The sequence below is a fragment of the Carcharodon carcharias genome, chromosome 8 (assembly GCF_017639515.1).
Source record: "Carcharodon carcharias isolate sCarCar2 chromosome 8, sCarCar2.pri, whole genome shotgun sequence".
Lineage (NCBI taxonomy): Eukaryota > Metazoa > Chordata > Chondrichthyes > Lamniformes > Lamnidae > Carcharodon > Carcharodon carcharias.
This window is the reverse complement of record NC_054474.1, coordinates 95,957,919-95,983,725: the sequence shown is the minus strand read 5'-3', so window position 1 is coordinate 95,983,725 and position 25,807 is coordinate 95,957,919. Positions and strand designations below refer to the sequence as shown.

The 25,807-nt window shown below is 48.1% G+C and overlaps 1 protein-coding gene across 1 annotated transcript in view; it reads right to left on the bottom strand.

Annotated features, from left to right (window-relative positions):
* Window positions 1–1,267: 1,267 nt before the first annotated feature.
* Window positions 1,268–25,807, bottom strand: part of LOC121281472 (serine/threonine-protein kinase 32A-like) — an 892,779-nt gene continuing 868,239 nt past the window's right edge. The window contains exons 6-9 of the mRNA XM_041194417.1: window positions 13,636–13,739; window positions 12,492–12,608; window positions 9,267–9,392; window positions 1,268–1,432 (exon numbers count right to left, since the gene is read on the bottom strand). Coding sequence (XP_041050351.1) covers window positions 1,268–1,432; window positions 9,267–9,392; window positions 12,492–12,608; window positions 13,636–13,739 — 512 coding nt within the window. The remainder of the gene's footprint in view (window positions 1,433–9,266; window positions 9,393–12,491; window positions 12,609–13,635; window positions 13,740–25,807) is intronic.

Sequence of the window (25,807 nt, the reverse complement as noted above, 5' to 3'; positions counted from 1 at the left end):
TATACTGGATAGTGACCGGATGTATAAGAGCCCTGTTTGGGTTTCACCACCGCCAACCCAGGAATGCCCTAGGTCATTGCAGCATCCTTACCAGCAGTCCAGCCAAGCTCAGCTCACTCAACACAGGTGGGAATCTAAGCTGGGGCCCTCCTAATCTGTATGATTCAGATTCCGCACTTGAAAAATACATTTATCAACCAAACCATCAAAGCAGAGACTGTTATTCATCAATGGATAAAATTTTAGAGAGATATCAACGATAAGTTGTAAACAGAGATCAGCGCAAATTAAGATCTTTTAATATTAGCTGTATTTTTAAAGAATTTGTTAATGTTTAACATCTTTTCATTAGGGATGTGATTATAAAATAATAACACGGCAACTACAACACTCATTCACAGCAATACTTTTGCTATCAGCCATCATTTAATCTTAATTACATGTTATTCATTTGTAATTATGTGGAATTGTAATGAAAGTATATGGAATAACCAAGGAATTACTATCAATTAGTATTTTAATTATAAAGCTATTACTTGATAATTGGAAATGTTCTTACTATTCTAAAGGCAAATCATTAAAAACATTTTCTTGATTGGTCATTTTACTTCAGTTATTTTCTGTTCTCTCCTGATGGTACCCATTCCTTGCTGCAATATGATTAGATCCCACAACACTGGTCACTTTCTGGCATCTTATCTAAATGGTCATTCTTGATAATGCTAGGAGAAGTGCCCACCAGCAGACTATTCGGTTAAGTAAGGTATCATGGTTAAGCCTGATTTGCATACTGTGAGTCAGAGGTCACTGGAAAGCAATCAAAGGAGGACATTGCTGGATGATTACCCTTGGCTTCTCCCCAGCACCCCACCCCAGCAAGCAGATTAATGTTACCAATTGTAATACTCCACCTGAGTTGGCAGAGATTGAGAATCAAGCCTAGGACCTTCTGGCACAAACAGCTTGGGGTTGAAAAACTTATCAGCCATGATTGAATGGCGGAGCAGACTCGATGGGCCGAATGGTCTTATGGTGGAGCCATTATTCACTGTGGCAGAAGACCTGGCTCTTGAGATTTGTCAATCCTGTTGTGAAATCAGTTGCTAATACTTAAGGAACAATAGCTCCCTCCTAGCTCCTTTCTTTATGAGCCATTCCCTCATCACCACCACCTACGATGGGCAACTGAAATCAGTGACTCACCCAACGAAGAACGACAAGCCTTAAATCATAAGCCACCACTCCTCATCACTTCCAAACCAATCCCCTAGACCCCAGTGGGGTGGGAAATGTTTTTACTGACCAGTGACGTGTTGTCTTTTCTGTGTTCCTTCAACTTTTTTGCCAGACGCTTTTTCTTCTTGTGAAGGGGCTTAGACTCCAGAATCATTTCCTCGAGTTCAAATGTAGGGTCACAGTTTAGTTGTCCTTTCTACAAACAAAGTAAAATAAATATATCAGAAAAAAAAACACTGGCTGGCAGATCAACGGACTCATAAAGCTCATAAACTCATAAAACATGTCTGCATTTTACCCCAGTTTTCACCCTTCCGCTTAAACTCTGGCTTGCACCGGGATTTGTCCCAAAGAGACTTGGCCTAACAGACAGACAATAATGGACAATACAACTCTGATGCCATCTGCTTCACAATTTACACTGTACACTCCCTGCCTCACCTGAAAGCCATGGAAATTCCCAAGAGCTGTGAATGAATAAAACAGATAAAATCCCAGATCAATTAGGGGAGGAAAAATCTCAAAAGTCCCTTTCCAATCCAGTTTAAATGATCAAGACTAGCCCGCGACCATGCTGGCTCTCAGTAATGTTACATATTATCTTTTATATAAGGCGATTTCCATCCCAGTCAGAAATTGGTTCAACTCTCATTTGAACTAACTGTGAGCCTGGACAATAATGGTTACAAATAATTCAACTGTTGGGGCATCACAGCAGAGCTTGATCTAGTCCTTAATCAGGCTTTTTCAATTTGGAGTCACTTCACAGTGAGCAGTATCAGGTATCTTGGCTCATTTTCCTCTTCCTAATTCAACAGCACCCAGTCTGGCTATGGCATCCCATCAGCAATTGAAGCTGGCCAAATCAGCTCACATGAAGGATTGAAAATGGAACCTTCAGGTGGAATCATCCCAGATTTGCTATAGGTATGGTAGTGGGTGATAAAAGGGATGTTTTACCCGCTGGCCACTATGGTTGCTTTTCACACCACATCGTCCCACTCCTACCTCATCAATAATGCATTCCCAGGAAACACGTCGGGTCACAGGTCACTGATTCGCCCTGCCCCACCGTCACTTCAGTCCTTCAGTAAACGGGTGCTATATTTAAAGGCCGCCCCTGCACAGAGCTACCTCTCTTCAAGGGATAGGAAACGACTGCAAACTGATGGCTGCCAAAGGGAGGAAACATGCTGCCCCAAATTTAACGATGCATCCCTCGGAGGCTGACTGGATGCAGTGAAGGCCCATCGTGAAATCCTCTACCCCTGCTCTGGGTGAGGACCAGCAAGCAAGGTCACCAATCCAGCATGGGAGGCGGTGGCCAGTGCCAATGCTTTGCAAAAGAGGACAGCCATCCAGTGCTGCCAGGGTAAGTCACTCTTCTCATCACTCTCAACTCACACACTCACAAACCCATCACACATTCGCAGTGATCTCACATCTCAAGGGATAACACCACTAACTCTCACACACCCCCTCACATCTCCATAGGCTCATATCCTCTCGAGCTCACGTTGTCATCCTGTCCATGGCTCCGCTCCCCACACAAACATTCCACGCAGAGACATGTGTTCTGCTTACACTCTGTCTGTTTTCATGCAGGAGAAGCTGGCTCACAGCAGCAGGGAGAGGTCCCAGACCAGGGGTGGAGTGGCCTACACTAAGGTCCTCACCCATCGCACTAACTGTTGAGGATGTGGACCGTGCCGGTGGCGACGGTGAAGTTGGTGATGAACACGCATGTGTGGAATTCTGCACCACACCATCCCTCTCTCAATGCAAATGTGAGTGCTCTCTGTCCTGCTTTTCACTCTGCTGATTTGCACTAATTATCTCTACTTTGGTTCACGGGGAGCTCTGCCAAGTGACCGACACCCTCAGCCAGCCAGTCCCTCAGCTCCATCCATGTCCTCACCTCCAGCGAGAGGACACTTCCTCCAGTGAAGAGCTGAAATAAGCAGCCTGGAAGACCAGTCACAGTGCTTACCCACACCATCCACCAACGCAGAGACACACACCTTGGTGGGACATAGATCTTGAGTTGGGTTCACAATCTGGTGGTCACTGCATGGACATGTGTCTGCAGCAGGAGGAGGCAGGTTCAACCGAGCGCCCCAGCACTTGGAGGACCGCTGGGGAAGCGGCATCTGTCAGATGACTAGTCTCTGGATTTGGTCTTCCAATTCTTCGTGGGGAGCCAGCAGAAAGCAGGAGAACATCATGTTGAGCTGTTGAAAGCCCTGAACAGAGTGTGATGCAAGTTGGAGGAGTGCGTCTGCCTGCTCTCTGATGATGTGGTGCCCACATGTGTGCGTATGGAGGTCATCATGGGAAGGATGATGGACACCATGGAGACCCTGGCCCTGCAGAATGCAGAGGTGAGTGCAGACCTGCACTCCATCCCGGTAGCTATGGGTGAGTTCCTGCAGTGGCAACATGAGAGGGAAGTGGGGTATCTCGACATCTCTCCAGGCGCTCCTTCCCCTCAAGGGGTCATGCCGGGGCCCTCAGGCACCCGAAGGGAGGAGGAGCGACAGATGGACACCCCTCGGTTATCCACTCAGGAATCTCAGAGGCTTCCTCTGAGTCCCCTTTGCCTGTGACCCCCTCAACCTTGTCCTTTGTCACTGCAGAGGGAACAGCTGGCCCACAGGAGGACAGCCAAAGCAAGCCGGGACCCTCAAGGCCTCAGCTCCCCAGAGGACTCACACTGAAGTCATCAGAGGCAACAGAGCCAACCATTGCACAGGCTGTCTACACCCCTGCTGCGGATGTCAGGGCAGAAACTAGAAGTGTTAGGCCTAGAAAAGTTAAGAAATTCTGATCACAAGTGGTTGCACAGATGAACACATTTCGTCATTTTATAATCTGAAAATATACACTTCCACTGAATAATGCATGATGGTGTCTTTCGGTTTTATTTACAGGCTTTGCAAGTCCTCCCCCTGCATTTTTCCCCACTAACAGTTCAGCTGCATGCATCCAGATCACAAATGATTCTGGAGGAAAAAGTGTATGTAACACACGGAGCCTTCCTCCATCTCATCTCAAAGTCCTGATAATTTTTAGTGCTGCCTGCAGGGGTTCCCTTTTGGTTGTCCATCTGAGCTGACCTGTATCACCACCCACCCACTGATCACACTCCCAATCAGCACTATGCCCTCCTAACAGGAGGCTCCTTTCACTTTTGATTTTAGAAGCATGGTGGTTGTCAACAATGCTTTCAGTTCCCCCATCCTTTCCCCTCCCCCAGTCGCCCATGTCCTTTCCCCATCACTGTTAATCCCCCTCTGGCATCACCTTCCACCTCTCCACCGTCACCCACCAACCAGAACTCTTTACTTTCCGGGATGTCTAGCTGAACATGCATGTTCCCTTCCTTCCTAAGATCCTAACCCAATCCACATTGACCTCCCCGACATGCTCCTTCCCACCCCCAGGGTCCGTGTCTGCCTCTGATACCCCACCAACCATCCTTGTCGTCCCTTCTACTGCTACCATCACACCCTTACCCTCCCATCCTACTGACTCACTCTGCCCTCTCTCATATTCACCATCCCCTCCTACCGTGCTCAGCCTAATTTTGCTCCCCAAGAGGCAGTCATCGACTCCACAGATCCCTCTCTTGCACAGTCACCTGGGCATCCCTCTCTTACTCTTTCCTCTATTCTTACTCCTTCCTCCTTCCAAACTCCTTCCTCCGCCTGGGCTCCTGCCCCTCCCTCTAAGCTGCTTCCTTCCCCTGAAGTCCTTAACCCTTCCAAACTCCTTCCCCCTCTGAACTCCTTCCCTTACACAGAGATAAAAACAAAAATCTGCGGATGCTGGAAATCCAAAACAAAAACAGAATTACCTGGAAAAACTCAGCAGGCCTGGCAGCACCGGCAGAGAAGAAAAGATTTGACGTTTCGAGTCCTCATGACCCTTCAACAGTTCTGCCGATGCTGCCAGACCTGCTGAGTTTTTCCAGGTAATTCTGTTTTTGTTTTCCTTCCCTTACACCTTCCTCATATATCTACTTATAGATAGTTCCTTATATCTACTTCCTTAGTTGCCTCATTACACCCTCCTCTCCTCGTACTCCCTCCCCCCCAACAACCTCAACCCCCTTCTCAACCTCACCCCCACTGCCGGTACACCTTCGTCTCCCAGTCAAAACCTAGATCTTCCTTTCCACCCTCTCATCAATCATCCATAGCAGACAATGGCCAAGACACTGATGTCCCGAAGCAGATCCCAGATATCAACGGTGACCTTCCACCTTTCATGAGCTGCTTTGGTGGAGCCGTGTCCATTAGAATCCAACCAGCATGTGATGCATGTGTTCCTTCAGGGTCCTGTTGCTGTCGGGCACCAGCATCTTCTGCTCCTCGGATGTACGCGATCTGAGCAAGGCCCTAACGGTAAGTCCCAACTTCCGCACGTCTCACTTGTCCAGGCGTGTTCTGGGCCGGTGTGTTTCCCCATCGACAAGGGCAGTAAATTTGGCACTGGAGGGGATGATCCCGGTGATCAGGGTTTATAATCTGATGCAGATGTATTAAAATGAAATTCCCACCATTGGACGGTGGGAAAAGTGGCCCAGCATTGATGGGTGCAGTGGACAATTGCAAACTGGTTTTACGACAGCATAAAACCAAATCTTGGCCTTTCCGCCGTATTGTCCACTCATGCATGCCATGATGCCTGACTCCAATGGGGATGGAAAATTCCAGCCTTTACTCAGCTTTATGTAGGTGCACTGTGCCAGCTGTCAGTGAGTTTGCATTGATTATATTTGAAGCAAATGTTCCCTCACTGTACATTAGAAATGTTTGGAACAGATCGTTCTGTTCTATATAATGCATTGCACTGAATATACAGTGTGGAAACAGGTTGAACTGCCCAAACTATGTCAGTGTTTATGCTCCACACAAGCCTCCTCCCACTTCTGAAAGAAAGAGACCTGCAAAGTCCTTAAACACTGACACCTTACAATTTAGGAGAAGGCTTGACAGGCCAATTGGATTTGGGGCGGGTGGGGTTTGTCTATGATGCCACCCATAGTTGAATAATGTGCTCCTACTCATTGTCCACATTCACGGAGCAGCCTATGAGACACCCTTTCCCTAACAACAATAGCCATTTCTTTAATAGGAGAGAAAAAGAGAGAGCACTGGGGAAAAAGAACTTTCCCAAGAGGAGAGTATGTCTTCCTTTCTTTGAGGATATTCTTCTGTTTGCAGTAGCACTCAGTCAGTGAAAAAAGGTACATTTGTTCAGCCCTGCTCTAAAGCTCTGCCTGTCAACCTGACTATAGTCCAATTATGTGAAGTGAATGCAAGAAAGTAAGTCCACCAACCTCACTCCTTCATGTACTCTCTTCCCTGTTGAGATTCTACCTCATATCTTAAAGGGGAACTCCCACCTCACTAGGGTCACAGACTTGGCCCCTTATATCCTTACAGCCCTGTCTTTCAACCACACTCCTGTCAAGAGAGACTCCCCACCAGGAGTGGAACCACCTCTTTAATCTTGGGGAAGACATTGGCATAAATCCTCCTTTATTTGTGAAGAAAATTGATCCACCCACACATCTACGTGGAATGCTGCTGTCTAGGCACCATCTGTCGCCTCACAGCACTGCAGTCAGATGAGTTGAACTTGGACACCCTGAAAGGGGAGAAGGTGCAGGCACATTTCAGTCATGTGAACAAAATACAATCTGAGCAGCTTGGCGACAATTCCATGTTACACATGGTTAAATAAACCACCAGGCGGTGTGCTTTCAGGAGCTGAGTAGCTCACAGGCTGTTATTATCATAATTTTTTATTGATAATAATAATTAATTATTATCAATTAACAATTATTAATCCACATTACACTGAAGGAAGTGTACATCCTGTGAAACATGACAAAGGGAGTTCAGGGAAAACTATTAACCGAATTTTAAGTCTCTTTCAAGCAACTTTATCTGTGATTTATGTAACGTAAGTGGCACATATGTAGCAGTATGTGATTCCAAATTAATAATAAGCCTCATGACTTTATTATTATTTTTCCTGAATTCTATCCTTGACATTTATTAATCTTTCAATAATGTGAACTTGGGAGTATTTAAATAAAATCTCTAGAATCTGAAATAGAAAAGAGCAAATGTCAGTCAGTGTCTGAATGGGGAAGGTAATGTGTGAATGTATTGGATTGACCCACTGTGTACTCCAGTGTGCTCTGCTGTGATTTAGGAGTGTGTCAGCTATTTGTTGCTATTAAACAGCACCTTCCACGTTGATAAGTTATTCCCCTGCATCTTTGAAGTATCCTAAAACTAATAAATTTGGCCTTTGGCCACTCGCCATTTGCAGAAACACTTCATTGTACAGAATGCCCAGTACAGTCTGGATTAACCACACTGCCAGTAATCACGCTGTCAATTATCTGCATTTTTAATTGGGGAGTTTTGATTGATCTTTGCATGACATAAAATTGAACATTTTAAGTTGTGTCTGGGGCTCGGTAGAATTTATTATCCACCTAAAGCTGAAATTTTGTTTTGAGTCAGCACATCAGGAATTTGGGACAGGAAAATACTAGGAAACAGACTTTGGGACAGGAGTCCAGTAGGAGACAGAGGTTTAGGACAGGAGTCCAGTAGGAGACAGAATTTTGAGACAGGAGTTCAGTAGGAGACAGAGTTTTGGGACAGGAGACCAGTAGGAGACAGAGTTTTTGGACAAGACACCAAAAGGAGTCAGGCTCCCAGCAGTTTATCATAATACCTAATTTTTTGAAATGTGGGTTGTATCTCTCCATTCAGTGAACTTGATTGAGGAATCTCAATCAGAAGTGAAAACCTGGCAACCGTGTCAGGTTAAAATTAGGGAGAAACTTGATTATCCAATATGCTACCAAAGGGATGATTGTGATTCCACTGCAATTCTTTTATTAATCATTACAATTAAAGCTGATTTTATTTTCTGTCCCACCGGGAAAGTTTTCCATCTGTTACTGAACCATAAAGAGCAGAAAGTCGAATGTTTGATCATTGATTTACGTTGAATTAGATAATCTCAGTTAGGATGGGGCTGGGGGTGGGGTTTGCAGTTGGTATCAATATACGTGCATGAAGAGGAGAAAAATCAGCCAGTATTCCCAATTCTAATTATTATCCAGTCACTGAGGCTAAATGCCTGAACGGATTGGTATTTGAAGCAAAGGACTTGACTTGTGATGGTTGCCAAGGGCAAATTGCCTGTTATGGTCCCAAAAGACTCATCAAGGAGTGCCACTCATAAAAGGTAACAGAAGGATGGTAGGAAGGCAGCATACCCCATCATGACCACCCCACCCCTCCAAACAGGAGTGTACAGCACACTCAATAAACAGTTGGTATCATTTTAGAGCACACAGATTTATTGCCTCTATGTCTGAAGGTCAATGGGTTCAAGTCTCTCTCCACAGTTTGCAGCACAACATTTAGACTAACACTCCAGTGCGGTGCTGAAGGGATGCCTCACTATCAGAGATACCAGCTTTTGGATAAGATATTAAACTGAGGCTCCATCTACCCAATCAAGTGGACATAAATTATGCCATGGCTAATATTTCGAAAAGGAGCAGGGGGTACTCCCACCCCATCCCCAATGTCCTGGATAATATTCATCTCTCAAACAACATCACTAAAGCAGATTAACTGACCATTATATCTTCACTGTTTGTGGGATCTTGCTGTGTGTAAATTGGCTGCTGTGGATTTGATATTATAACAGTGACTGCACTTCAGAAAATTGGCTCCAAAGCATTTGGGTGATGTACAGAGGCAGAGAAAGGTGCTATATAAATGCAAGTTCTTTCTTGAAGATGGGCTTTATATCTGAGAATACCCCACATAAGTGGACAGCTCCAAAGATTATTGTTCAAAACATTAACCAGCAAATGGGAAGAGAAGAACATGGAAGGATCCTATGACATGACTGGCTGTGATTCACACAATAGTATGTCATGCACGGTTAGACAACCAGCAAAGGTCTAAGTAGAGATGACTTACATTGGGAATAAAACCTGCTGTGAGCTTCTTCTCCAGGACAGCATCCCAGTTGATGTCTGCGAGGTAAGGAGAGCCTTGCATATCAGCCAGGCTGGAGAGGCGCTGGGTTGAGCTAACCCTAAGCAACTGTAAAGAATGAATAAAAATGATTAAAAGGAGGGGGGACAATCCATCAAAACAGATTTATGCAATGCTAGGAGCTTCACGTCAGATTCACACACATCGAATTCATTCAAAACAAAAGGCTTTGTATTGGATTTCTATAATCTATCTAATACACTGGTATGTATTGACTCTCCATGCATCCAATAAGCCACATTGATGCTTCTGGGAGATTTGACAAGGTGCTTTCTTTTGGTTCACTGTGCAACAAAGTCATTGGCCCATTCGAAAAATGCATAATGATCATTTTTTTTATTCATTCATCAGATGTGGGCATCACTGGCTGGGCCAGCATTTATTGCCTGTCCCAAGTTGTCCTTGAGAAGGTGGTGGCGAGCTCCCTTCTTGAACCCTTGCAGTCATTGCGGTGTAGATACAGCCACAGTGCTGTTAGGGAGGGAGTTCCAGGATTTTGACTCAGTGACAATAAAAAAAACGGTGATATATTTCCAAGTCAGGATGGTGAGTGGCTTGGAGAACTTCGAGGTAGTGGTGTTCCCATGGCCAGAATCTTCTGTTTGGCATGCGGAGGTGGGCCCCGCACGCCGACCTGTAAAATTATGTGCGGCACCAGATTCGGCTGCGCACCCATCAAACTGTCAGAGGCCTGAGAAGGCCGTTAATATCCTAATTGGAGTAATTGTCAGTGCTTAAGGTTGGTGGGCAGGCGAAGAGCACAGATGGCCTTTGCATTTTTCTTGGAACCTCAACCGCAGGCGGGATGAAGTTTCATGAAGGGTTTATTAATTCAATAAAATGTTTCAAGAAAATTCATAAACATGTCCCAGCTCATGTGACAATGTGTGGGGACATCTCTGAATAATTTTATTTATTCTTTTTTTCAATTTTTGATAATGAAATTAATCTCCCTGAGGCAACTCTGGGAGTTGCCTTAATTGGATCGCCCATGTAAAATGGTGGTGCGCAGCCGATCGCGGGTGGCATTTGGGTCCGTGCCCACCTGCGCACACTCCCGGCTGGCCCGCCCGACAGGGAGAAAATTCTCCCCCATGTGTTTGTTGCCCTTGTCCTTCTAGATGGTAGTGGTTGTGGCTTTGGAAGGGGCTGCCTAAGGAAACTTGGTGAGATCCTGTGAGATCATGATACCACCTAGAAGAGCAAAGAGTGCAAGTATACAGGAGCAGGGTATCTGGGGCCTGTGTGAACAGAGCAAGCAACTGTGTATTTGCTTAACCAATCAAAATTAAATCATTGTTAATGAGCAGCACCATGTCTAAACCAGATGTAAGCTAGTATATTGAATTCAATATCAAATCAGTTTCGGAAAGAAAAATAAAGGAAAATTTTAAAAATAGATTAAGAGAGAGATATAAAAGAGACTGAAACAAATGGTTTAAAAAAATTCAATTTTTTAACATTTACATGATTAAAAGCTGAAGGAATGAAACTCCACACTTATTAAAATTAATTTTCAGTGCCAGAGAGGTTGTTTGTTAATAATTAAGAGTTACCACATTATTAAAAAGGTACGTACACTGGTATGGACAGGTTCTAACTTTTTCTGATGAGTTAGTGAGCATATGTCAGTTAATAACAACAACTTCATGTCATTCAATAAACTTGAATGATGAGTCTCTCAATGAAGCAGTGGGCATCCCAGACAACAACCTCCTGATTCACAAATTTAACTGCTCATGTGGGGTTGCTGAAAGTGGCTGTCCAATTTATACGTTGGACACTGCACTGTTTGAATGTTTGGTTATCAGCAACTTCCAGTGTAAAAGCCCATTTAAATATCCATGCAAGTCGAACATGTGTTTGCTGCTGACCACAAAACTTAGTCCACTATTTTTTGTGTAATCAAATTCAACAGGAAAACTAACAAACAAAGGCATAACTCTCATACCCCATAGCCTTCCTGTTTAGTTAGATGTTAAATATTACATGACACCATTTGAAGTGAGCAGGGGGAGAGGACAACATTGCCAATAAACAAAAAAAAAATCATCTTCTTCACACTCAACTTTTCTTCCACTTTTCCCCCCAAATCACTTTCCCATATTCGTTCCCTCCATATTATTTCAAGTTTAATTTGACTAAATTCTACGTAATTCAACGTATGTTATGATTTTGAGATTACTTGCTTTTTATTTGTTCAAAGGCAGCTATTCAAAGGCAAGAGGAAAAGATCACAGAGGAAAACCCTAAAAGTATCAGAATGATGGACTATTGAATTGCTGTTAAGCTAAACATGGGAGACCTTAATCATGGTGGTTATCTATCCCTCCCACCATAGCGGCCAGCAGCCTTCCCTCAACCAGACCTCTGAGTTTTTCCAAATGTATGAATATCATTTGACTTACCAAGACTCAAAGAGTGAGGAGATGATGGCTTAGTGGTAATGTCACTGGAATAGTAAGTCAGAAGCTCAGGCTAATTCTCTGGGGTCATGTATTCAAATCCCACCAAGGCATTTGAACTCAATTAATAAATCCAGATGTAATGATGACCACGAAGCTATCATTTTTTTTGTTTAAAAAAAACCCATCTGGTTCACTAATGCCCTTTAGGGAAGGAAATCTGCCATCATTACCTGTTCTGACCTACATGTGACTCCAGATCCACAACAATGTGGCTGACTCTTAAATGTTCTCTGAAATAGCCTAGCAAGCCACACAGTTCAAGGGCAATTAGGGATGGGCAAAAAATGCTGGTATTGCCAGTGATGCCCACATCCTATGAAAGAATAAAGAAGGTGCCTCCAGGAATTAATCTCACAGACATTGCTATGAGAAACTGTGGAAAATCATTAAAATGTTTTGTATCTTTTTTTCATTTTCTTTGAAGACTTTTGGTTGTTAGTTGTAAAAATATTGATGGGTAAAATGGCTGTTTGACTGACAGTGAAGAACCATCCAATCAGGTAACAAAGATTCTGTGCACTTTCCAATTGGCATGGCAAGGTGGCAAGCCACAAGGATGGTCCAATGGCACTTGTGTCAGGGGGAGGGAAGCATGGTGGTGAGGTGAGGTGTTGGAACTCATTGCAATGTGTCCAATTAGAGTTGGCAACCTGACATTTGTTGCTGAATTTCTCCTTACCTTCCGAAGCAGTGACACCAATCCACTGGACCAGCTCGAGGGATAGTTAATGGTGACAGAGTTGAATATGTGAAGGGCTTCATTAACTGAAGTGCTGGAACGGATTTCATATGGTCTCTGTGAAAAGATATAAACATTGACTGTATATATAGCAACGAATCTCAGGGTCAGCTACTTAGCAAAAGTTTGCTTTCATTGTCTAAACAGCAACATCATGACTTAGTCAATATAATTATTTCATTATATTTTGAATGTATGTCTTTTAATTTCAATTTATAGCCAAAAAGACCTGAGAAGGATAAAAGGAAATATTTCTGATGGAGGAATCTGTTAGAATGTTCTGAATTTAGATAAAATGGCAGTGAGGGTCTTTGTGGTGGCTCAGTAGGTAATGCACTAACAGTTATGGGATTAGACTATAAAAATTGGACAACCCTAGATTTGATCCCAGATCTGTGCTATTAACTAATCTCAACTGTGGTGGAGGATGGGGAGGGGGCCGACAATAGGTCTTATCATCCCATGCTATCCAGTGACCTATGCCAGAGAGTGTTTGTGAATACTGGCTGATGATTGGATCATCTTTGACTGTTTATCCAATCCCTTTCCCGGCTTCAGAAAATCGACCGACTCACTGTTTTGCCTGTTTGGACAAGGTACTGAGATGCTGCTAACGTCATGAGTCCGGGCCCTCACACAGGTCACAAATTTTAGGGTGAAAAGATTTCATAGAGGATCTCTATTTCTGCATCTTCAGGATTCTGCCACGGATGAGTGGGCTTATGCAGTTGTGGGGGGCATGGGGTGTTAGGTTGGGGGGGATGGGGCAACTGAAACCAAGACGTATCCGGTCTCAGGTCCAATCCTTGGTTGGCATTCTGCTAGATAATGTTAGCTAGATACAAGCTATGAAGCCCAAATAACCTGACAATACTCGTTGCCCCAGTCATACATGAATAATGGTACCAAAGAGCAATTGGCAGCTTTACTCAGCAAGGTAACAAGGCGATGGGGAGGGAAGGGATGAAAATTGGCAAGGAATGAAAAATGATAAAGTACCCAGGTCCTTAGACTCAGTGATAGATTGTGTTAGATGTAGTGTGTATGTGTGCACTGAATAAGAGTAATGGACAGTTCTCTGTACCTGTCCTTTGAGGAGCTCATAGGCCGTGATTCCAAGAGACCACCAGTCCACAGCAAAGAGATAGCCACCACGTCCATTTACAAAGGGATGAAATATTTCGGGAGCTATGGAAAAATGTAAAATTGATATTGCAGCTTTACATTACAATTAATATTCTTTATTCATTATTGAAGGTCCCATGTGAAGATTCTTCCAGACTGGGAAGAATTTTCAGAGAGAAAGATTGAGAGAAAATCCAAACAGCAGCAGTGTAAAAAGGTTTTGAATACTTCTCCCTTCCAGCCATAATGGTTGCTCCATCAGCTTGTCTGGAAATTTCCGAGGAGCGCCCAGCATGCTAAGCTGCATCTCCCTACTCAAGGGAGATCACATGACCACAACTTTTCCTGGCTTGATCATTGAGTGGTTGCTATAGGTGACACTGTACAAGGCAGGAAAAGGCTACTGGAGTCCATCTTCCCAGCAACAAAGTTAAAAAAAATACGGTAGCTTTGAGTTTTCTCATTAAAACTACCAGCATACATTTTCTTGTCAGTTTTGTGGCAGTATGTTAAACACAGGGCACTGAGCTGTTCCATTATGTTCCTATCTCAAAAAAATTATCTGCCTTTAGTTTCCTCCCAGGAACCCATCAGTCAACTTGGCTGCTCAGCCAGAACCTACTTATAATTATTGGTGGGTGTATTCTTTGAATTTCTGCCATTGTGCTCAGTTTCTACCTCCATACCACCTTCCACTTTCTAGGATACAATGTCACTATATAAATAGCTTTAGAGAGAGCATGAAGATGACCCAGGGACATCTTGGCCGAGTGGAGACCATAGATGTCAGAGAACTCTCTTCTAACCTGCAGCTTACTCAAATATTGGTAAAACAATTAATCTCTTTGATTTTCCTGTTCTCTTGGGAATTATATCAAGAAAATCAAAAGATCATTAACCTTTGCAAATATCTCAACAACAAATCGTATTTTTCCTTTTTTGAAGTGAAGGATGACAAGGATTCGGGGGTTTGATGCAGTGAGAGTGAGACATACCATAAATCACATCAGTAGATATCCTGTCAACCTGTCAATATGTTCTTCCCCTTAAAGATTACTGGGGAATTAAATGGCTGCTACATCAGCAAGGGGCCCAACATTATCTGTGGCTCGTAAAGTGACCACTGCATTGCATGTTTTGCTGCTGCTTCTCTCCAGGTAGCCTCAAGTGACATTTCTCAACACAATACAGTAGCTGTACACTACTGCATAAAGATGGCCTCCAGTGTTTCATGGATGAGATTCTATTCTGATAACAATTAAGTAGAGTGTGATGCCAGGAGGGCAGAAGGATAGATTTATTCTTAGATCCTCCTGACACCTTACCACCATTTTCACATTGTTTCAGTCAACAATGATGAGCCAGAGTATCCATGTTCCACTGCAGACCAAGGATATCTCTGATTGTCATGGCTGTCGACTCCAAATGGCATCCACATCCATTTAGCACCTTGAACATAGTAAACTCAAAACTTTTACTTCTACATTGCGCTCCATGTGCACCAGAATGATGAGAGGTGGGTGACCGAGACTTTTCAGGTGGAGCCTCTCAAGGTCTGAGGTGATGTTGATCCAATGCTGCTATTGTCCTTGAAGGACCTGCTTCTCACTGCTTCACATTGAATACCAAGCCTTGGGCTGAGCTCCATTTTGTGCTGCCACTAGAGGGGGCTGGAAGCCTGGCACCTCAGTGACCTCAACCCAAGAGGCAACAACATCTGTTATCATACTTCGAAGCCCAATGATGCTGAGCATGGGCTCATTTAGAGTTCAGGTGAGCTAAAAGTCAGATCTAGTATTCCACTGAAGTTCTGGAGGCAATGGAAAATGCTTCTAAGGCTGACTCATATCTGTGGAAGAAGTTGTAGCTGCCTTTCCAGAAGCCTGAACTATACCCTGATACCTTGTAGCTGTAGGTTTTTCATGGGCTGTTGCATGCTGCAGATATTCATCTTGGCCTTGCACGCTTCCTTCATGGTGCTACAAGTGCAGTTAGTGGACTTGCCCTACTTATTAACCAGCTGCACCCCATGCGTGGAAACAGTCTCCACTGCTTGAGAACGATGGTCTTGTATCATTGATCACTTGAAAATGGAGCCTCTGAGATGAGGGTCTTGTGGCTTCTCAGTTGAGTGTGGTTGTTTTCCAACTCTCCAATGAACCATTTTGACTCCTTCTGCTAACATGTATTTTACACTTGATCCAGAGACATTCTGTGTACTTGCTAATTATCTCTTCCCAAGTGGGTCCATCAGGCCTGGTGGTCAGGAAGACAAGATGCCATAACATAGTAAGGGGTGGGTCAGCAGTTGCCAATCTAGATGTGTCAAGATAGCTCTGCTGAACACTCACCATCTTGTTGATAAAATTTCCCTGGCTTGTCGTTAACAATAAGCAATTGTTAGCCACTGTGAATGGGATGCACATTATGGGCTTGGGAGACACCAGCTAGTGGCTGCCCATTTATACATGATCACAGGGATCTTGTGCAGCCTGATTGTGAGCGTAGTTGGCATGGAGGTGATTCATGTGTCTACCATTCTTTTGGGTTGTGATTGTGCCTTCATGTAACTTGGTCACTCTTGTGAGGTCAATAAATGTCATTTGCACTGTGTGGCCAATTGTATATCTGACTGCCTCAGGCAGCTCCTACAAAATCCCACTCCAGGGACTCGAACACATGGTCCAGGCTGACACTTCAGTGCAGTACTGAGGGAGTGTTGCATCCTTAAGACTGCTAGCTTTCAAATGGGACATTAAATTGTGGCCAGATACATCCCATTCCTTATTCTGCAATACTGTTAAACCATCTGGCTGTTGTGAAGCAGTTAAAGTATGATCAATGAGGGCTCAAAATTTTAGAAGGGAGCAGCTCTCTACCAGCTCACAAAACTGAAGAAGAGCATGCAAGCAGAAAGCCAGCCAGGAGTGAGGGGAGTGTGAGCAGACAGACAGTGCTGAGGGGAGTGTGAGCAGACAGACAGACAGCACTGAGGGGATTGTAAGCAGACAGGCAGACAGCACTGAGGGGATTGTAAGCAGACAGACAGACAGCACTGAGGGGAGTGTGAGCAGACAGACAGACAGCATTGAGGGGAGTGTGAGCAGACAGACAGACAGCACTGAGGCGATTGTAAGCAGACAGGCAGACAGGATTGAGGGGAGTGTGAGCAGACAGACAGACAGCGCTGAGGGGAGTGTGAGCAGACAGACAGACAGCACTGAGGGGAGTGTGAGCAGACAGACAGACAGCACTGAGGGGAGTGTGAGCAGACAGACAGACAGAGCTGAGGGGAGTGTGAGCAGAAAGCTAGCCAGCACTGAGGGGACTGTGAGCAGACAGACATACAGCCAGCAATGAGGGGAGTGTGAGCAGATAGACAAAGAGTGCTGAGCGGAGTGTAAGCAGACAGACAGACAGTGCTGAGGGGAGTGTGAGCAGACAGACAGTGCTGAGGGGAGAGTGAGCAGACAGACAGACAGCACTGAGGGGATTGTAAGCAGACAGGCAGACAGCTCTGAGGGGAGTGTGAGCAGACAGACAGACAGCGCTGAGGGGAGTGTGAGCAGACAGACAGACAGCACTGAGGGGAGTGTGAGCTGACAGACAAGCAGCACTGTACGGATTGTATGCAGCCAGACAAACAGTGCTGGGAGGAGTGTGAGCAGACAGACAGAAGCGCTGAGGGGAGTGTGAGCAATCAGACAGACAGCACTGAGGGGAGTGTAAGCAGACAGACAGCCAGCACTGAGGAGAGTGTGAGCAGACAGACAGACAGTGCTGAGGGGAGTGTGAGCAGACAGACAGAAGCACTGAGGGTAGTGTGAGCAATCAGACAGACAGCACTGAGGGGAGTGTGAGCAGACAGACATACAGCCAGCAATGAGGGGAGTGTGAGCAGATAGACAGAGAGTGCTGAGCGGAGTGTAAGCAGACAGACAGACAGTGCTGAGGGGAGTGTGAGCAGACAGACAGTGCTGAGGGGAGTGTGAGCAGACAGACAGACGGCATTGAGGGGAGTGTGAGCAGACAGACAGACAGCACTGAGGCGATAGTAAGCAGACAGGCAGACAGGATTGAGGGGAGTGTGAGCAGACAGACAGATAGCGCTGAGGGGAGTGTGAGCAGACAGACAGACAGCACTGAAGGGACTGTATGCAGAGAGACAGACAGCACTGAGGGGAGTGTGAACAGACAGACAGACAGACAGCACTGAGGGGAGTGTGAGCAGACAGACAGACAGCACTGAGGGGAGTGTGAGCAGACAGACAGAAAGACAGAGCTGAGGGGAGCGTGAGCAGAAAGCCAGCCAGCACTGAGGGGACTGTGAGCAGACAGACATACAGCCAGCAATGAGGGGAATGTGAGCAGACAGACAGAGAGTGCTGAGCGGAGTGTGAGCAGACAGACAGACAGTGCTGAGGGGAGTGTGACCAGACAGACAGAGAGCACTGAGGGGAATGTGAGCAGAGAGAACGACAGCGCTGAGGGGAGTGTGAGCAGAAAGCCAGCCAGAACCGAGGGGAGTGTGAGCAGACAGACAGACAGCACTGATGGGAGAGTGAGCAGACAGACAGTGCTGAGGGGAGTGTGAACACACAGACAGACAGCATGAGGGGATTGTAAACATACAGGCAGACATCACTGAGGGGATTGTAAGCAGACAGAGAGCACTGAGGAGAGTGTGAGCAGATAGACAGACTGAACTGAGGGGATTGTAAGCAGACAGGCAGACAGCACTGAGGGGAGTGTGAGCAGACAGATAGACAGCACTGAGGGGAGTGTGAGCAGACAGACAGACGGCACCGAGGGGAGTGTGAGCAGACAGACAGAGTGCGGTGAGCGGACTATGAGCAGACAGACAGTTAGCATTGAGGGGAGTGTGAGCAGACAGACAGCCAGCACTGAGGGGAGTGTGAGCAGACAGACAGACAGTGCTGAGGGGAGTGTGAGCAGACGGACAGAAGCACTGAGGGTAGTGTGAGCAGACAGACAGACAGCACTGAGGGGAGTGTGAGCAGACAGATAGACAGCACTGATGGGAGTGTGAGCAGAGAGACAGACTGCACTGAGGGGATTGTAAGCAGAAAGGCAGACAGCTCTGAGGGGAGTGTGAGCAGACAGACAGACAGCGCTGAGGGGAATGTGAGCAGACAGACAGACAGCACTGAGGGGAGTGTGAGCTGACAGACAAGCAGCACTGTAGGGATTGTATGCAGCCAGACAAACAGTGCTGGGAGGAGTGTGAGCAGACAGACAGAAGCGCTGAGGGGAGTGTGAGCAATCAGACAGACAGCACTGAGGGGAGTGTGAGAAGACAGACAGACAGTGCTGAGGGGAGTGTGAGCAGACAGACAGAAGCACTGAGGGTAGTGTGAGCAATCAGACAGCCAGCAATGAGGGGAGTGAGAGCAGACAGACAGTGCTGAGGGGAGTGTGAGCAGACAGACAGCCAGCACTGAGGGGAGTGTGAGTAGACAGACAGACAGCACTGAAGGGATTGTATGCAGACAGACAGACAGAGCTGAGGGGAGTGTGAGCAGAAAGCCAGCCAGCACTGAGGGGACTGTGAGCAGACAGACATACAGCCAGCAATGAGGGGACTGTGAGCAGACAGACATACAGCCAGCAATGAGGGGACTGTTTGCAGACAGACATACAGCCAGCACTGAGGAGAGTGTGAGCTGACAGACAGAGAGCGGTGTGCGGACTGTGAGCAGACAGACAGTTAGCACTGAGGGGAGTGTGAGCAGACAGACAGCCAGCACTGAGGGGAGTGTGAGCAAACAGACAGACAGCACTGAGGGGATCGTAGCAAACAGACTGGCAGCACTGGAGGGATTGTATGCACACAGACAGCACAGAGGGGGGCGTGAACAGACAGACAGACAGACAGCACTGAGGGGAGTGTGAGCAGACAGACAGACAGCGCTGAGGGGAGTGTGAGTAGACATACAGACGGCGCCGAGCGGAATGTGAGCAGACAGACAGAGATCGGTGAGCGGACTGTGAGCAGACAGATAGACGGACAGCACTGTAGGGATTGTATGCAGAGAGACAGACAGCACAAAGGGGAACGTGAACCGAAAGACAGACAGAAGCACTGAGGGTAGTGTGAGCAATCAGACAGACAGCGCACAGGGGAGTGTGAGCAGACAGACAGCACTGAGGGGAGTGTGAGCAGACAAGCAGACAGCACTGAGGGGACTGTGAGCAGACAGGCAGACAGCATTGAGGGGAGTGTGAGCAGACAGACAGGCAGCACTGAGGGGACTGTGAGCAGAAAGACAAACAGCCAGCAATGAGGGGACTGTGAGCAGACAGACATACAGACAGCAAGAGGGGAGTGTGAGCAGACAGACAGAGAGTGCTGAGGGGAGTGTGAGCAGACAGACAGACAGCACTGAGGGGAGTGTGAGCAGACAGACAGATGACGCCGAGGGGAGTATGAGCAGACAGACAGAGAGGGGTGAGTGGACTGTGAGCAGACAGACAGTTAGCAATGAGGGGGAGTGTTAGCAGACAGACAGACAGCACTGAGGGGAGCGTGAGCAGACAGACAGAAGCACTGAGGGGAGTGTGAGCAATCAGACAGACAGCACTGAGGGGAGTGTGAGCAGACAGACATACAGCCAGCAATGAGGGGGAGTGTGAGCAGACAGATAGACAGCGCTGAGGGGAGTGTGACCAGACAGACAGAGAGATCTGAGGGGAATGTGAGCAGACAGACAGATAGCGCTGAGGGGAGTGTGAGCAGACAGACAGACAGTGCAGAGGGGAGTTTGAGCATAAAGCGAGCCAGCACTGAGGAGAGTGTGAGCAGACAGACAGAAAGCACTGAGGGGATTGTAAGAAGACAGGCAGACAGCACTGAGGGGAGTGCGAGCAGACAGACAGACAGCGCTGAGGGGAGCGTAGCAAACAGACTGGCAGCACTGGAGGGATTGTATGCACACAGACAGCATTGAGGGGGGCGTGAATAGACAGACAAACAGACAGCACTGAGGGGAGTGTGAGCAGACAGACAGACAGCACTGAGGGGAGTGTGAGCAGACATACAGATGGCGCCGAGCGGAATGTGAGCAGACAGACAGAGATCGGTGAGCGGACTGTGAGCAGACAGATAGACGGACAGCACTGTAGGGATTGTATGCAGAGAGACAGACAGCACAAAGGGAAACGTGAACCGAAAGACAGACAGAAGCACTGAGGGTAGTGTGAGCAATCAGACAGACAGCGCAGAGGGGAGTGTGAGCAGACAGACAGCACTGAGGGGAGTGTGAGCAGACAGGCAGACAGTACTGAGGGGAGTGTGAGCAGACAGGCAGACAGCACTGAGGGGAGTGTGAGCAGACAGACAGGCAGCACTGAGGGGACTGTGAGCAGAAAGACAAACAGCCAGCAATGAGGGGATTGTGAGCAGACAGACATACAGACAGCAAGAGGGGAGTGCGAGCAGACAGACAGAGAGTGCTGAGGGGAGTGTGAGCAGACAGACAGACAGCACTGAGGGGAATGTGAGCAGAGAGACCGACAGCGCTAAGGGAAGTGTGAGCAGAAAGCCAGCCAGAACTGAGGTGAGTGTGAGCAGACAGACAGACAGCACTGAGGGGAGTGTGAGCAGACAGACAGGGAGCAATGAGGAGAGTGTGAGCAGACAGACAGACTGCACTGAGGGGATTGGAACGAGACAGGCAGACAGCACTGAGTTGAGTGTGAGCAGATGGACAGACAGGACTGAAGGGATTGTATGCTGACAGACAGCACTGCGGGGAGTGTGAGCAATCAGACAGACAGCACTGAGGGGAGTGTAAGCAGACAGACAGCCAGCACTGAGGAGAGTGTGAGCAGACAGACAGCCAGCACTGAGTGGAGTGTGAGCAGACATAGAGACAGACAGCACGGAGGGAACGTGAGCAGAAAGCCAGACAGCATTGAGGGCTGTGTGAGCAGACAAACAGCACTGGGCGGAGTGTGAGCAGACAGACATACAGCCAGCAATGTGGGGAGTGTGAGCAGACGGACAGACAGCACTGAGGGGTGTGTGAACAGACAGAGAGACAGCACTGAGGGGAGTATGAGCAGAAAGCAAGCCAGCACTGAGGGTAGTGTGAGTAGAGAGGCAGACAGCACTGAGCGGAATGTGAGCAGACAGACAGTGAGCACTGAGGTGAGTGTGAGCAGACAGACAGTGCTGAGGGGAGTGTGAGCAGACAGACAGACAGCCTGAGGGGATTGTAAACACACAGGCAGACATCAGTGAGGGGATTGTAAGCAGACAGGCAGACAGCACTGAGGGGAGTGTGAGCAGACAGACAGAGAGCAATGAGGAGAGTGTGAGCAGACAGACAGACTGCACTGAGGGGATTGTAACCAGACAGGCAGACAGCACTGAGGTGAGTGTGAGCAGATGGACAGACAGGACTGAAGGGATTGTATGCAGACAGACAGCACTGCGTGGAGCGTGAACAGACAGACAGACAGACAGCACTGAGGGGGGCGTGATGAGACAGGCAGACAGCACAGAGGGGAGTGTGAGAAGACAGACAGACAATGCTGAGGGGAGTGTGAGCAGACAGACAAAAGCACTGAGGGGAGTGTGACCAGACAGACAGCACTGAGGGGAATGTGAGCAGACAGACAGACAGCACTGAGGGGGGTGTGAGCAGACACACAGACAGCACTGAAGGGATTGTATGCAGACAGACAGACATTGCTGGGAGGAGTGAGAGCAGACAGACAGAAGCGCTGAAGGGAGTGTGAGCAATCAGACAGACAGCAGTGAGGGGAGTGTAAGCAGACAGACAGCCAGCACTGAGGAGAGTGTGAGCAGACAGACAGCCAGCACTGAGGGTAATGTGAGCAGACATAGAGACAGACAGCACAGAGGGAACGTGAGCAGAGAGCCAGAGAGCATTGAGGGGAGTGCGAGCAGACAAACAGCACTGAGGGAAGTGTGAGCAGACAGACAGACAGCACTGAGGGGAGTGTGAACAGACAGACAGACAGCACTGAGGGGAGTGTGAGTAGAAAGCCAGCCAGCACTGAGGGGAGTGTGAGCAGACAGACAGACTGCACTGAGGAGATTGTAAGCAGAAAGGCAGACAGCACTGAGGGGAGTGTGAGCGGACAGACAGCGCTGAGGGGAGGGTGAGCAGACAGACAGACAGACAGCACTGAGGGGTGTGTGAGCAGACAGACAGACAGCATTGAGGGGATTGTAAGCAGAAAGGTAGACAGCACTGAGGGGACTGTGAGCAGACAGACAGACAGCACTGAGGTGAGTGTTAGCAGACAGACAGACAGCACTGAGGGGAGTGTGAGCAGACAGACAGCACTGAAGGATTTTATGCAGGCAGTGAGACAGCACTGAGGGGCGTGTGAACAGACAGACTAACAGACAGCACTGAGGGGAGTGGGAGCAGAGAGACAGACAGCACTGAGGGGAGCGTGAGCAGACAGACAAACAGCACCAGGGGGAGTGTGAGCAGACAGACAGATAGCGCTGAGGGGAGTGTGAGCAGACAGACAGAGAGCACTGAGGAGAGTGTGAGCAGACAGACAGACTGCACTGAGCGGATTGTAAGCAAACACGCAGACAGCATTGAGGGGAGTGTGAGCAGACAGACAGACAGCACTGAGGGGAGTGTGAGCAGACAGACAGACAGCACTGAAGGGATTCTATGCAGACAGACAGCACTGAGGGGAGCGTGAACAGACAGACAGACAGACAGCACTGAGGGGAGCGTGAACAGACAGACAGACAGACAGCACTGAGGGGAGTGTGAGCAGACAGACAGACTGCACTGAGCGGATTGTAAGCAAACACGCAGAAAGCATTGAGGGGAGTGTGAGCAGACAGACAGACAGCACTGAGGGGAGTGTGAGCAGACAGACAGACAGCACTGAAGGGATTCTATGCAGACAGACAGCACTGAGGGGAGCGTGAGCAGACAGGCAGACAGCACTGAGGGGAGTGTGAGCTGACAGACAGACAGCACTGAGGAGAGTGTGAGCAGACAGACAGACAGCACTGAGGGGAGTGTGAGCAGACAGACAGATGACGCCGAGGGGAGTATGAGCAGACAGACAGAGAGGGGTGAGTGGACTGTGAGCTGACAGACAGTTAGCAATGAGAGGGAGTGTTAGCAGACAGACAGCAAGCGCTGAGGGGAGTGTGAGCAGACAGACAGACAGCACTGAGGGGAGTGTGAGCAGACAGACAGAAGCACTGAGGGGAGTGTGAGCAGACAGACAGACAGCGCAGAGGGGAGTTTGAGCATAAAGCGAGCCAGCACTGAGGAGAGTGTGCACAGACAGACAGAAAGCACTGAGGGGATTGTAAGAAGACAGGCAGACAGCACTGAGGGGAGTGCAAGCAGACAGACAGACAGCGCTGAGGGGAGTGTGAGCAGACAGACAGACAGCACTGAGGGGATTGTAAGCAGACAGGCAGACAGCTCTGAGGGGAGTGCGAGCAGACAGACAGACAGCGCTGAGGGGAATGTATGCAGACAGACAGACAGCACTGAGGGGAGCGTAGCAAACAGACTGGCAGCACTGGAGGGATTGTATGCACACAGACAGCACTGAGGGGGGCGTGAACAGACAGACAGACAGACAGCACTGAGGGGTGTGTGAGCAGACAGACAGACAGCGCTGAGGGGAGTGTGAGCAGACAGACAGACAGCACTGAGGGGAGTGTGAGCTGACAGACAAGCAGCACTGTAGGGATTGTATGCAGCCAGACAAACAGTGCTGGGAGGAGTGTGAGCAGACAGACAGAAGCGCTGAGGGGAGTGTGAGCAATCAGACAGACAGCACTGAAGGGAGTGTAAGCAGACAGACAGCCAGCACTGAGGAGAGTGTGAGCAGACAGACAGACAGTGCTGAGGGGAGTGTGAGCAGACAGACAGAAGCACTGAGGGTAGTGTGAGCAATCAGACAGACAGCACTGAGGGGAGTGTGAGCAGACAGACATACAGCCAGCAATGAGGGGAGTGTGAGCAGATAGACAGAGAGTGCTGAGGGGAGTGTGAGCAGACAGACAGTGCTGAGGGGAGTGTGAGCAGACAGACAGACGGCATTGAGGGGAGTGTGAGCAGACAGACAGACAGCACTGAGGCGATAGTAAGCAGACAGGCAGACAGGATTGAGGGGAGTGTGAGCAGACAGACAGATAGCGCTGAGGGGAGTGTGAGCAGACAGACAGACAGCACTGAAGGGACTGTATGCAGAGAGACAGACAGCACTGAGGGGAGTGTGAACAGACAGACAGACAGACAGCACTGAGGGGAGTGTGAGCAGACAGACAGACAGCACTGAGGGGAGCGTAGCAAACAGACTGGCAGCACTGGAGGGATTGTATGCACACAGACAGCACTGAGGGGGGCGTGAACAGACAGACAGACAGACAGCACTGAGGGGTGTGTGAGCAGACAGACAGACAGCGCTGAGGGGAGTGTGAGCAGACAGACAGACAGCACTGAGGGGAGTGTGAGCAGACAGACAGAGATCGGTGAGCGGACTGTGAGCAGACAGATAGACGGACAGCACTGTAGGGATTGTATGCAGAGAGACAGACAGCACAATGGGGAACGTGAACCGAAAGACAGACAGAAGCACTGAGGGTAGTGTGAGCAATCAGACAGACAGCGCACAGGGGAGTGTGAGCAGACAGACAGCACTGAGGGGAGTGTGAGCAGACAGGCAGACTGCACTGAGGGGATTGGAACGAGACAGGCAGACAGCACTGAGTTGAGTGTGAGCAGATGGACAGACAGGACTGAAGGGATTGTATGCTGACAGACAGCACTGCGGGGAGTGTGAGCAATCAGACAGACAGCACTGAGGGGAGTGTAAGCAGACAGACAGCCAGCACTGAGGAGAGTGTGAGCAGACAGACAGCCAGCACTGAGTGGAGTGTGAGCAGACATAGAGACAGACAGCACGGAGGGAACGTGAGCAGAAAGCCAGACAGCATTGAGGGCTGTGTGAGCAGACAAACAGCACTGGGCGGAGTGTGAGCAGACAGACATACAGCCAGCAATGTGGGGAGTGTGAGCAGACGGACAGACAGCACTGAGGGGTGTGTGAACAGACAGAGAGACAGCACTGAGGGGAGTATGAGC